The following is a 13710-nucleotide window of genomic DNA, read 5'->3' on the forward strand; positions in this document are numbered from 1 at the left end:
CTGAACCGACAGTTTGTTTCCCAACAGAACTGAAACACTAAAAATCTGCTAGTCCTTCCTCACGGCTTTTGGTGAGCCTGAATATTTGACTAGCAAAAATGGGCCTCCTGCAGCTGAGAACCTAAAAAGCATAGATGTCATTAGCTAACAGAACAATAAAATAATTCTGGAGACGTTTATAGTGATAGTAGCCTGCTTCAGGCTGTTTGTGTACCTGTCATAGAGAATAAAAAAAGACACAGAAATAAACTTGAATCCTGATTATAATCCAGACCAGCCATGGCTAACAGTTACTGAAACTGTATTCTGCATGAATGTTTGTGCAATACTCCCACCTGGTGGCATATTTTTAAACACTCATCCTTCAGTGCTGCTGTTTCCTCTGCCTGCTTACACTGGCATGTATATTCATCTTCCACTTAAGTCTGATGGAGTCCAGTAGCACAAACCATAAACAGTGCTAAGTGCCCTTAACTTTAGTGAAACTAGAGGATATCCCGTACCAGATCTTCTCTTACTGTATCTAATGGGCGAAACTTACATCTACACAGGAAAGTGATAGGATTCCTCACAAAAGCCCCTGCACTAGATACCTTGCTTTTAAGCCCCATTTTGAGGGACTGGATTAGAGCTGGGGGCATAAGAAACTTCTGTTTGCTGACCTCCGGCATGGAGCTGAACTTCATCCATCAGGAAAACAGCTGTGTGCTGTCAACCACGAAAGCATGGGTGGGTTTGGGGATTAGAGCGACAATCGCAGCTATATTTCGTAACAAGGCCTGTCTTGCAGAGTATGCCAGTGCACAGAACCTACTCAAATTATACAGGTAAGGGTGTGCAGAACCTAATGTGAACCCCACTTTGATCAGTTACTATTTTGGAATGGGATTTATTTATACTTGATATACCTGCTATAAAAATAAATGTGACGATTAACCCCTGAGATCATTCTAGCATACAGTTTTGGCCTGCTCCTTGTTTCCCTCTGAAATAATTTTTTATTTGGTTTACGGACGTCTATTTTAGGTTCTAGTGAAAAGCTTTTATAAAACACATTAAATAATCAATGTGGGGCTGAAAAGGTGTACATTCTAGTTGCATATATGATACATACCTTATACGTATATAATACATTCCGTAACAGCTGAATATTCTAGTATTGTCTAGGAAGTTCTTGCATGTGGACAAAAGATTAAAATACTAGAAGATAAACAGCTGTTTAGGATCAAAGATAATTGTATCTGATATGGTTTACTTAGATTGTTTTTCTTTCTTTAAATCTCATTACACATAATAGCTACAGTAGTTTGTCCAGCAGGTAATAAATGAATGCATAAAGCACTTCTAGCTATATTTGGATATCATATGCATGCATTTTTATAAATAAAAATCAAATGTGAGGTCACATTTTCCCATCTTCTGTTTATAAACTAAATCAAATTTCTCATTCATTGAAACAGTGAAGATGTCTTTCCATAGCCCAACTCGTCCTGAAACACAAGAGAAGGAACACAGTCAGAGAGCAGACATAACAGGACACCAAATATCTACAGTCTAATTGTGCAGGGCACCAAGTATCATCTGTGAGGTGCTAATCACTCTTAGCTTTCATTGAAAGCTCAATGAGACCTAAGGCTGTTTATTGTCTTACCCAATTCCCCCTGCTACAACCCTCGCAAAGCCTTAAAGTAAGTACCATACACCTTGTCATCTGCGCCAGCTGAGAATTATACAGGAAGAATTCAGATTTGTGCGAGCTTTTGCTCTAGCCATAATCAGAAATTAATACAGATTTTGGGTTGGGTAGTCATTTAAAAGTGGATTTCTGGTTTCAGGGCAAACTATGGCTGTTTAATAATTCCAACAGCTAACAATAATACATTTCAAAATTACTGTACCTTCAGTGTACACTGGTTAGAGAACTATCCAAAAGGTACACGGAATGCAGAGTACTAAAACCGATTACTGAATTCTGATTATTGAGATGTAAGATTATAATTACTCATTTCTATTATTTTATGTTTAAAGGCAAGTTCAATGATTAATTTATGTTTTTCAAAACGGAGAGAATTATTTGTTAAATCTGTGTGCCTAGATTATATCTATAGAAGAGAACAAGTGCCATCCACCCAGTTTGTGCCATTTAAATTTTAGTTTTGTATATGAGGAATAGGAAGCTTTTGGTGGATGCAATATGGACACTGAACACTTTTTCCTTGTATGGAGTATTCTTCTACTCTACTGAACCCAACTAGTAACATAACCTGATGACGCTGCTGAAACCACCAGTCAAAGCTGCGGCCACTGTTTCACTGCAGTCCAAAATTCATCTAACCCAACATCAACCAGGGTAAGTTGTTGGTGAATAAGCCCCATGGAGTAACCAGACTGAGAGGCCCAATTCTCTTCTCATTTATGTTGGATATAAAGACAGACAAAATCCAGGCTTGTTCAACTGGAATAAATGAAAGGAGAATTGGGACTGTGCTACCAGAGAGTTTAATCATAACAGCAAGAACAAAACTACATGCAGGGAGCTTAATTATGCATTTGATGCATAAGAAGAATACCCATTTAATTTAATTACTATTGCTTTTATGCAGCAACTCTATAATTGAGTCCAAAGACAAAACTGTCTGAAACATCTACAAATTACATATTAACATGATGGTGGAGCATGTGTGGCAAGGGCCGTTTTATGAAATCAGGATTTTCCTCTAACTCCTGGAGGCATGATAGTGTTCTTGTTTGTTTTTTTCAGGATCAAAAGAACCTGAAACTGACTGAAAAGGCATCACTTATTGTTTTCACCAAATTTCTCCTGTACCAAAAAAAACACGTTAAGAAAACACTTGCAATCATAAACATCTGATACTGATTTCAATTTTGCTCTGGCAACTACAATTGCATGAAGTACAGCATAAAACATAAAAGCCTGTATTTCCCTTTCAATAACAATAATAAAACCTTTTCTTCCTCTGCCTAATAACATGTATGGACAAATGACAAGTTTTATAAAGGACATAGGCAGTGGATTTTTTGTAACATTTATTTATTTTTTTTACTGTACGAATCGATAGCTTGTCAAATAGTCACCCACCTGGTTTATGATTTGAATCATGCAACTGTGTAAATTATGATGTGATAAGAGTCAAAGATAAGTAACATATCTAATCATTGTTCTGCTTTCACAGCAGCTCAGGGTTATCTTCAGAGTAAAGATCAATGTGCTAAAAGAAAAAAAAAATGAAGAACTAAAATAAAGCAAAAGAAGAAAGTAAATGTAACTGACAAATTAAAAATATTTGAAACAAATTACAATAAGCTGTCATGTTATTGCCACCATTCTTTGTCACAGAAACGAACAGAGAAGGAATAAAGCACTGCTAATGAAGCTGCATTCTGAAGTAACAAAATATTGTAAAAGCCAGAGACAGCAAACAAAAGAAATTCAAAATAAGGATATTTTTAATAAAAAGCACACAGTGAACAAATGACAAAATACTACATTAACTGCTGTAGCTGCCTTCCTTCTCTATTACAAAATGGAGGCTTGTTTTTGAAAGCTTTGTAGACGATACACTGACCCTTGACGGGGGGTTTGCAGGCTCCGTACAGAACAAGGAACACCAACACCACATACAGAATGGTGCATGCAGCAAAAGTGGGCATCACCCTGTTTATCTGGATGGAGATGATCTGGCCAGCAGAGACAGCAGTTGACCTTTCTGCCTGTGGAAGGTCGCACCAGCAGCTCTGTTCTCTCTTCTCGTGTATCACAACCTCACCTTTCTTTCACAACTGCCTTTCTGGTTTTCACTGGATAAGCAGTGGGGCTTTGGGCTGTGCATAGCACGTGGCAGTGCTGCTGCTCCACGCATCTCCAGATCATGGAGGTTTGGAACAAGCCTAGGGTTTTGTGTTACATGCACACCAATGGAGCAGAACGCAGCTCTGATGCTTGTAAAATCTTGCACTGACACTTTATCCAAGGCCCTCAGGATGCCTTACCAGACTTATTATTTTGTGATCTTGTCTTCACAGCAGAGAAGTGGGTTGGCAAGCAGTTAGGCACTGCACCATAAAATCCTACTGCAAATGAGATGGTCTGTTGTTTTCACACAAGATACAGGTTGTATTACATGCTGAATTTTCAGTTTGAAGTAGCAAGGGGAGGGTAGGATTGGAGCTGAAAGCAAGGTAACTAAGAGCAGGAAAACACACCATTCAGTGGAGACTCTACCAGAAACTATAGGGAATATATTCAGTCTTTCAGTGAAACTACAAACTCCTTTGTGTGAAGACAAATTTACCTCAAGCCAGCAAACTTGATATATTTATTTCAGGAAGTCATCGTTTACGATAAGTGAACCGGGGCAAAAAAAGGTGCCATATCACAGTTATGACAGAGAACTGCCCACAGGAATCTGGTTTCCAGGTCCTACTGTAATAAATGGAGCATATAGCCCCTACATAACATACTAAGAGTCTTTCCATACCAGGTGTGCCAAGTCACAGATAAAAGCCAGGAGGTGTGAGCAATAGCTTTTTTCCAAGTTTGACATTCTGAAATGTTTGTGCCAACATACAAACAGGACAAGTTATCCTGCGTCAGTTACTCTGACAATAGTCTGAGCTGAGTAATGGAAAACTGGCACAAGGCTCTGCCAAGACAGACGCAAGTGGTATAGAATACCAGTGAACCTGCTTTCATGGCAAAGCAAACTTGCTCTCAAACCAACCTGACTGAGTGTTGGTAAGACTGCAGTTCAACCGACCAAAGGTGAATTCAAAGATACAATAGACTTTTGTAAGGTGTGTGATTTTAGGTCTTTTTAATAGAACTATATAATGTCAATAAAATGCATGATAAATGAATAAACAACTGGCTAACTCAAAATTAGCAGTCAAGAAGGATTATTTGAAAATAATTATAAAAATTACAGCTGATAAAATCTGCAGATAACAAGAACGTTGGCTGAGAGGGCTCCTAGACAGAAACCTGAGAAGAAAGTATTCAGGTCATGCTCCCTGAGTAAGGGACAAGAACCTGCAAATTAGTTCTCTGAAAAGCCTTTGTGGTCATGATAAACGACACATGCTTCAAGTATGATGCTGCAGCAAAAAATGCTAATGTGGCCATGGATGGACAAACAAGGGAGATGGGGAGAGAAAGTTCCAGTTATAACTGGATTAAATCAGTGGATAAAGTATTTTATGTCAGGGTAAGGCATTTGTGAGGCCGACATAGGAATTTTCCATCTTGATCTTACAGCCTTATTTTTAAAAAGAACTGTTAAGTGCTGTAAAGCAGCCTACAGAAAATAATTTGAGGGAGACTTACTGAGGTCACTCTTTTATGCTTATCAGAAGGAAGACTGAAAAAGGACTTGATTTCTTGACGTTATCAAAGGACAGATGTATCAGCAATTTAAAGGGCACTAGAGAAAAACCTCACCAGAATAAACACCTAGAAGCTAAACACATTTTAAACAGTTGAGGTAGACCATGAAAAGAAAAAGCTCACAAGGAAAACTTGCCTTCAAGTTAGAATTATCTGCTATTCTAGAAAATCTAATATAGGGCTTAGGCCAGGACAAACTGCATGAAATTGTGTGGGCTTTGACATGCCAAAGGTCAGAAGGAGCAGTGCACTCTTCTCAGCACGAATAGCTCAGGTCTAGACCTAAGCCAAAGATTCTCCAATGAAGTGGTTTTTACAATGTTGAACATACATTGTTGATCTTGGATGTTTCCATCCTTTTTAGTCACTTCTACCTAACTTTACTTCAAAACAAACAAACCCCCAAATTGCACTAAGTCAGTTACCTCCCATCATTCACACAGCAATATTTTTCCAACATTTTAACACATCCTGGAGGTTATGAAGTTGTCAGTTGCTTCTTGCAGCTTCCACAATAAGAGTGTTACTGTGGGTTTTAAACATACCCCTGCCAACGGGAAGTGCTTCTGCATTACAGCACTGATCAATGAGTTGATGGCAGTGTTCCACCATGGATTCCAATTGTGCTTTGTCGTAAGAAACTCCTAAGAACCTCACCAGTTGCTCAACCATTGTTGCTAGGTCCTGTAAGAGAGCATTTAAAAAGTAGTTTATTTTACAAGATTTTAAATGACCTTTTTAAAATGAGTTTAAATATTTCCAAATAACTTATATCCTGATGAGTGTGAAAAATACAAATGCAGAAGTTGTAGAAACACCACTGTCTTAAAATTTTGTCACCTTCCAATTTGATGAAAATAAACACATTCCAAGTAATTAGGGTAAGTCAGGCTGGCAGAGAACATGGTCATGTAAGCTCACCTATTCAAATATTAGAACGGGGAACTGCAAAGTAATTGTGATGCTTCCCACTTCAGACAACACCACACCCTTAACTGATCACTTTGGAATACCAGTGTATTTTGGAAGAATTAAGTTACTTTGATTTTAATCCTGGTAACATAAATGACTACAAATGGTAGAATAGCCCTTCCTTCATTGTTAGCTTCTGGGACTGTATTCGTGTAGATGGAAAGAATCTAGTGAGGTGGCCTCTGAGAATAAGCAGTCATTAATTTATATATCCAGAACTCCAGGGCTCCTCAGCATGAGTCAGACTTCTGGAGTTGCAAGGACAAAATAGCAATGTTTATCAGGAAACAGAAAGATAATGCGATGCCACCAGCTTTCAGCAGCATCCATCAGTGAGCACAGCTAGGAATAGATCATTATTCAAAACCATGGGTTTGAAATAATTTCTACTAAAATTTTTTAATTATTCTGGTTGTATTACATCTTCTTTTAGCGTCCCACTCCACCAGACGACTCAGTAAAGCTGAAATTATAATTTACTCAGCTTTAATGAGCCCTACCCTGATTCTGCCGTTTTGTAGGTTTAGAGATAGGAGCTGTTTTTTTTCTTGTTTGCATTAGTTTTCCAGTCAAATAAACATTTTTAAGTATTTTCATTAATTCTCAAAAATATATTATTGCAATAGGAAATGGAAACTAATCTTCTATGTAGTATTTCCACTAAAATTATGATTAAAAATGAAGTGGATTTATTAGCCAGCTTACTGTAAGGACCCAATAATTATGTTCACCTTATGCTACACTATCATCCTTAATTGTTTTCAACATTGTTTCACAGAAGACTATAAGAACAACCAAATAATCAGAATTAATGCCAAATATATAGGGGAAAACACTGATGATATACTTTTTTTTCTCATTGATACAGCACACACTGCAAGACGTTTCTTTTAAATGCATGCCCAGGGCTGAGTGTAGCAAGCACTGAACAGTTCACATCTCTGCCTTCTCCGCGAGTAGTTTAGTGCCTACAGATGCAGGCAGATTCCCGAGTAAATCACTACATTTATGAAACTGCCGATGTCCATAGAAGCTATTGAATGCCAGCGTTTTAAAAATGGTATCAGACATCAGGGAGCCCAAATACAGACATAAGCAGCAAATTTTTTACTGTATGTATTTTAAACACTATGATACCAAACGTAATTAAAATACCTTTTTGCTACATCTAACCTACCTTATGCATATCTTCATACTTGAGAAAAAGTACATTGGCATCCATGTGATGTTCCCAAAACTCTTGCACATGTTCAAACCACGAACCATATCCTACTACAAAGACATTATGATTGGCATAAGGAAAATGAACACTATTGTTATTAAGCCCTTTTCAAAAAGGAAAAAAAAAAAAAAGAGAAAAATAAATTAACCAGAGTGGTTCGTAGCCCCAGGAGAACAGCAGCTGGTTTTGACCCATTGCCATGCACAGAAGGAACTTAATTAAAAGTTTTCCTATCAGTTTGGAACATTCAAAAGAACTAACTTACCGTAAAGATAAAATGTTCAACTGAAAATGCCACCATATTTCATGATGGACCTCTTGGAGCTCAGTATTAATGATACCTGACTATTGAATGGAAATTGAGCCAAAATAAAAATTGCACAGATAGCTTTGCAGAGGGCAAATTTCCAATGGCTCCAACCTGTGTGAATTCCTGCAATTAACATATCACACTGCAGCTTCCTTCAGTTAGAAGCTAGATACAGCATTCGTGGGAAGTTCCATACAGCATCCTCTATTACAGACAATGAATTGCTAACAACCATTGTCCTTTCTCAATTAAGTAGTGAGGAAACAGACCTAAAAAAATGCTTCATAGTTATTCCCAAAACCATAGGATGTACTGACAGAATATTCTATTTATCATTACATTTTTTGCCCCTTGGTAAAATCTAGGACCTAGTCTCTTCTATTGTTATTTTCTGAACACTTTCACACAACTTCTGTAGATACGCCAGAACAGTTTCAGTTGTATTTTGATAAGTTTTCTCAATTACACAATAAATCCAGACTACAACCAGATGCCCATGAGCTGTCGAGTGCTCCTGAAAACTTAGAGGGATGTGATGGGGTACTTCCCATATATCACAGTATCTGAGCAGACCCAGCATGCGGGGTTGCCAGTGATGAAAAGCTTATGCCTCCTATCTCCTGCATGCCACCAGCAGCTTGTCTTCAGTTCCCCATATCCGCTATGTGGGGTTTAGAGCTTGAAGAAAAGCTGAGGTGCTTATGCTGAGAAGGCTTGTGCTCCCAGCACTGCCGAGGCAGTGGTTACTAGAAGCCTTAACCCTTCCCCCAAAACTTTCCTCCTTTTTTCCTACTTCTCTGATAAAGTCCACAATTGCACTGATCTCAGTCAATTTATGTGTGTCTAGTAGAGGTGCAGGCACTGGTATTTATTATCTAGAGAATGTCTTTTGCTGCCAATATTACCAGAAACACAACACAAAGAAATAAATCCTGTGTATTTCTTTGTTACCAGTGATAAATTCCCCCAAAGTATTTCAGATAATTAAGGCAGGAGTTAAGCAAATATGGTGAGCAGTTTTTCACTTTCTTTCCCAATATTTTTTGGTCAATTTTACCTTTACAGCAAAGCAGCTATGGAAAACTATCAAACTTTTTAGTTTTGTAATTTGAAGCCACCTTTTCCATTTCAAAGGAATTGTTTAATTTTGGTAACTGGAACATTTTTAACAGACAAAGAGATCAGTTTCATAAGAAAATTATTTTAATCCACTGACTCATTTTCAGTTTTTATAAAGGTATTGGAAAAATTCCGTTTTTGTTCTTCCCATTCCATACACCCCTAAAGAAATTCACACAGGAAGCTAACGCATCAGTCAAGCAAAAAGCGTTCCTAGCTGCTCTTAATAGCACAGGGCAAGAATTAAGATTATGTTATTAGAGTTTACCTATGCTTGTTGTAAGAAACTCCCTCAAGCTTTAGAGGATAATGCCAAAGAATTAGAACATTCAGGACCAATCCCTATCCAACTGTATGCTTTCAAACAATATAGCTAACATGCACTGAATTTGTTTCAAGATAGTCAGGTATAAGGAGTGGTAAAAAGAGCGGGACTGCATCATTTGGGCTCAGTGCTTTTCCCTCTAGCAGTACTTTGATTTCTCATGAAAGTTTTTTTACTGCTGCATTGCTTCCATGAGATGCAAACATCTAGCTAAATGCTAAATTTACTGTATTACAAAACACTCCATTTGCACAATTATGGACACAGAACATACTGTGATGTTTTACTGACTCTGGAAGGTTGTGATAAATCCGCTAGCTGCTACAAGATGAAGATATAAATAACGCTTGGGATATCTATATGAAAAAGAGTACAGAACCTTCCTCCTATCTTAGAAGACCTTCTATCATGTCTTTCATATGTCTCCAGTCTAGGAGTTCCTGATCACGGGCTACAGACAAACATCAGGGAATGCAAAAGAAAAAGCCAAAGGCGGATTGGAATGGAAGGAGAGCCTTTACCCTGCCTGCACAAACTTGCAGGAGAAAGTAGCAAATGTTTTTAAGGCCTGTTAAATAACCTCCTCTGGTAGGCTTTTACTTTTTTCTTCCCTTTAGTATTATACAGCTCCTTTAGCATCAACTCCTCCGAATTCCAGGTTGAAGGAAAGTCTGCTGCACTGTATCTAGAGGAGATCCTGCTTTCAGACCACAAGGTATGTGGTGAACTCTTAGCGTCATATTAAGGTATCACAGAGAAGATTTTGTAGAGATTTTGTAGAGAGTATTTTTCTATAATTTGAGACATTTTGTAGAGAAAGAGAAGGCAGTAAAAATTTTTCTCTTCCTAGCTAGAAAGTGTGGCAATCCATTGGCAAAAGGCCTAGTGCCAGCCAGTTATGTGAGAACATAGGGTTTGTCCTCCCTGTAAGTTTACTGAGCTAGTGCAACAAGGCTACTTAAGGCAGGGCAGCCTGAGTGGGAACACAGTGGGTGTGTGTGTCATGAAACAGCCCTCGCTCAAAGGAGTTACTGGGTAAGCAGCTGGTGAGTTGCTGTAAAGCAGGTTATTGTATATTCTCATTATAGAGGTGTATTTTTCAGACAGCAGCAGCCCGCAACTGCTGCCTTACAGGGGCTCACTTCCAACTTACAGATGTACTCCAGATCAATCTCATGCAAACCGGAGCTTTTTCTGCATTAACTGGTATCTTGCAAGGGATAAACCTTGAGTTTTGGGATGAACTAAAAATATTAAAGAATTAGCAGAAGAAAAACCCTTGAGGACCAGAGAGACTTTTGTGAAGTAGCTAACAGTGAGGTACAACTGAAATCAAACGATGCTGGGAATGTTCACCACTTTTCACAAGGTACCTGGTACCTCATAAACTAAATTTTAAAAAAGTAGACCAGAGTTTTGCCTGAGCTAAGTGGAAAACGCTGAGCCCATGGGGTCAAATATTGTAAGGTAATTATTTACAGCACATGGCCATGGTTTGCATGGACAAATCTAAATCCATGCAGCACTCTGTAGCAACCTCCTTGCTGTATATGCAAAACAAATGCACCTTTATCCAGTTCATTTCTGTACTTGCAGAAGGAATGCAGAGATGAAAATAAATGTGTAACAGCGTGTGCAGAGAGAACAGCTCCTTACACTTGTCATTCATAAACCTTCTGCAGAACTCCTGAAATGTTCCTCTGTAGCTCATGGTCCTTAGGGAGCGGTGAAACTGGTAATAAGACACCACCAGGTCTTTGGGGTTGCGAGCCATGTATATTACCTATGATGGGAGGGGAAAAAAAAAAAAAAAAAAATCATCTTATTGAAAGCTTTCCCCCAGCCCTAGTTTCCCAAAGCACTTAAACAAACATGATTTCGTTTCAGTTTTACCTTTGAATTGCCATTATGGAGGTCTGAAGGCAAAAACCGATATGGTAGGTGGCTTTTTATAAGGCGAGGAGATGTCAGTTCCTACAATAAAGCAGACACACATTTCTTATTGCGCATTCGTTTTTGGCACATCCTGAGCTGTCCTGAACTGTCATACTTGAAGTCCTTTACTGTACTGAGTCACATTCACTTCTTAAATTAATAGGGGTCTGGGACTAGAAGTTAGGCTAGAGAGTTACATCTGTTTTTTAAATATCAAAAGGCTGCATAATGTGTTGGGGTTTTGTTGTGAGCTTCCCACCCCCACGCTTCTGTTTTCAAAGTACTTCCATTTGTAGGACCTTCTCAAGAAAAGTGTCATAGTTGAAGATTCTTAGTAGCAAACTAACTGTTTTCGCAATAATGCTTCCACTGAAATTCCCCGGAAAAGATTAGAAGGTCTGAAAACCCTACCCCTAACTTTTTCACTTCAAAATTTTACTTTTGCAATTTATTTTATCATCAGAATTAGGCCCAGACAATCTGAAGGTTTATCTGAGTGTGTGAACATCTTTCAAACAGAGTATTTTTCTATAATTTGAGACAAAATCATCTTACGACATAAATTATCTTCCAGTAGTTAAAAACTGCATAAATCCATATTGGATCAAGTTGCTAGCATAGTATAGATAACAATATGTAATCTCAAACTAAACTTCTCACTGTTGCCACTGCTTATTTGCATCAAAGTAGCACTGAGGTTTCATTGCACTAGGCATCACACAGATGAAAAGAAAAGCAACCTCTGACCTCTAAATACTCTCAGCCTAAAGTAGGCTGAGATGTTCTGGGATGTAGCCCTGTCTTTTGCCTTATCATTCCAAGATATGCCTATATCAGAAGTACTTACAGTAATGATAAGACCGCACTTACATGCCATGCCACTAGTCTCTGAGTGATTCTTAATAGCGTGGAAGTCATTTCATGCAGAATATTCCAAACTCCTCACACTACACCTACAGAGTCTGTAGATCCACAGATCCTGGGTCTCTAAGGATGTAGATGTATAAATGCAGAGTAGTGGGTCTACAGATCCATAGATCTCTGTATTTGTAGTTCCCCTGTTGCAAAGTCAGGGAAGGGATCAAAGCGAATTTTCCTCAACTGGGCAGCTTCTGTTTACATAACCAAGGGAGGCCTAGAAATTTTATTCAGGAAACCCATTGCCAAGATATTTAGGACATGGAGAAACATCTCCTAAAGCATTAAAGAGAGTGTAATAAGGCTTAATAAAAGCAATTTTAAAATAATCTAATAATACGCTGAATCATTCCAACAAACTGAGCAAGTCCAGTGATGAAAAGGACAAAGACACGGGGTGAAATGAAGTGATAAATATGGAACCGAGAAAAGATATACCCAAATGCTGAAAGACTTTCTTTGCAATAAATTGTACCTTGATGATGTCCAGACCAGGCTGAGGGTACTCTAGGACTGGAAGTTGTTCATCTATATTCATTAGTCCAATCTCATCTGGATCAGCTCCCTGACTCACTAGATATACCACTTCCTGTAGCAAGCCTGTGCCTGCATAAACCAAACAATGAAAGAGAACAGATTGCATTACAGTTCTTATCTAAACAGAAGCATATGAAGGGAGACCTAGACATAGAAATAATGGTAACTTTTGTCCTTAACAGTCTGCTGTGAACTAAGTCCGTAACTAGTGTTTTAACATAGTATGCCTGCTCCCTTAGTTGTATTTTAAACACATAAAGATCTCCTTTCACGTAAAAGACCTGAGATTTTTCTTCAGTGATAATTTAAATATGTTTCTGTCTCCCAATTATTTCATGTGTGAATTGGAAAGCACTGAAAAAAAACGTTTTTCCACTGTGAATGCTAGCTAGGCAAATACTACTATTTCCATTTTAGAAACGAAAAAAATTAGGCAGACAGAGATCATCCAAGTTCACAAAATGTATTACCGGCCATACTGGGAGACTGCCAGTGTCCTCTATGCTAAATTGTAGGCAATTCACTGTTATGCAATGATTTCAGAGTCTATTTATACCTCCACGTTGTGGACTGGATAAACCACTGAACGCATCAATGCATAGCGAGTTAGTCATAAGCTTTAGAGGCCCCAATTACGTATCTCTCTCCAGTCCAAGGACATTTACAAAGCAACCATTAGATATTATAGCCGTAATGACTGCACTTTGGAAAATTAATAGGTATTCCAAATAGAAGTTTGAACAGAGAAACTATTTGCAACGACTTTACCTTCAGGCAGGTAGGAAACCCTCAAAACAGGCAAACAGAAGTTCAGAGATATTTGACAGAGGCTTTTGAAGAGAAAGGCACGGGCTTTTGGTGAGATGGAGGAACAGAATAAGGAGAGACCAAAGTGAGCTAGCAAGGAAGGGACCCCACAGTTTAAATAACAAGTCACATGGGCATGGTACATCCTGGCTACTACAATA

The 13710-nt window shown here is 38.3% G+C and overlaps 2 protein-coding genes across 2 annotated transcripts in view; both read right to left on the reverse strand.

Annotated features, from left to right (window-relative positions):
* EFCAB6 (EF-hand calcium binding domain 6) overlaps positions 1-1134 on the reverse strand; it is a 130806-nt gene extending 129672 nt beyond the window's left edge. Inside the window, 1 exon segment of the mRNA XM_009879780.1 lies at positions 1115-1134. Coding sequence (XP_009878082.1) covers positions 1115-1134 — 20 coding nt within the window.
* Positions 1002-13219, reverse strand: SULT4A1 (sulfotransferase family 4A, member 1). Its single transcript, XM_009879781.1, has 7 exons — positions 13213-13219; positions 12681-12811; positions 11246-11326; positions 11009-11135; positions 7554-7648; positions 5950-6088; positions 1002-1490 (listed from the first exon to the last, which is right to left on the reverse strand). The coding sequence occupies exons 1-7, from the start codon at positions 13217-13219 to the stop codon at positions 1378-1380; spliced, it is 693 nt and encodes a 230-aa protein (XP_009878083.1). The 3' UTR covers positions 1002-1377.
* Positions 13220-13710: the final 491 nt, after the last annotated feature.

This window comes from Charadrius vociferus, unplaced genomic scaffold (genome assembly GCF_000708025.1).
Source record: "Charadrius vociferus isolate BGI_N301 unplaced genomic scaffold, ASM70802v2 scaffold90, whole genome shotgun sequence".
Lineage (NCBI taxonomy): Eukaryota > Metazoa > Chordata > Aves > Charadriiformes > Charadriidae > Charadrius > Charadrius vociferus.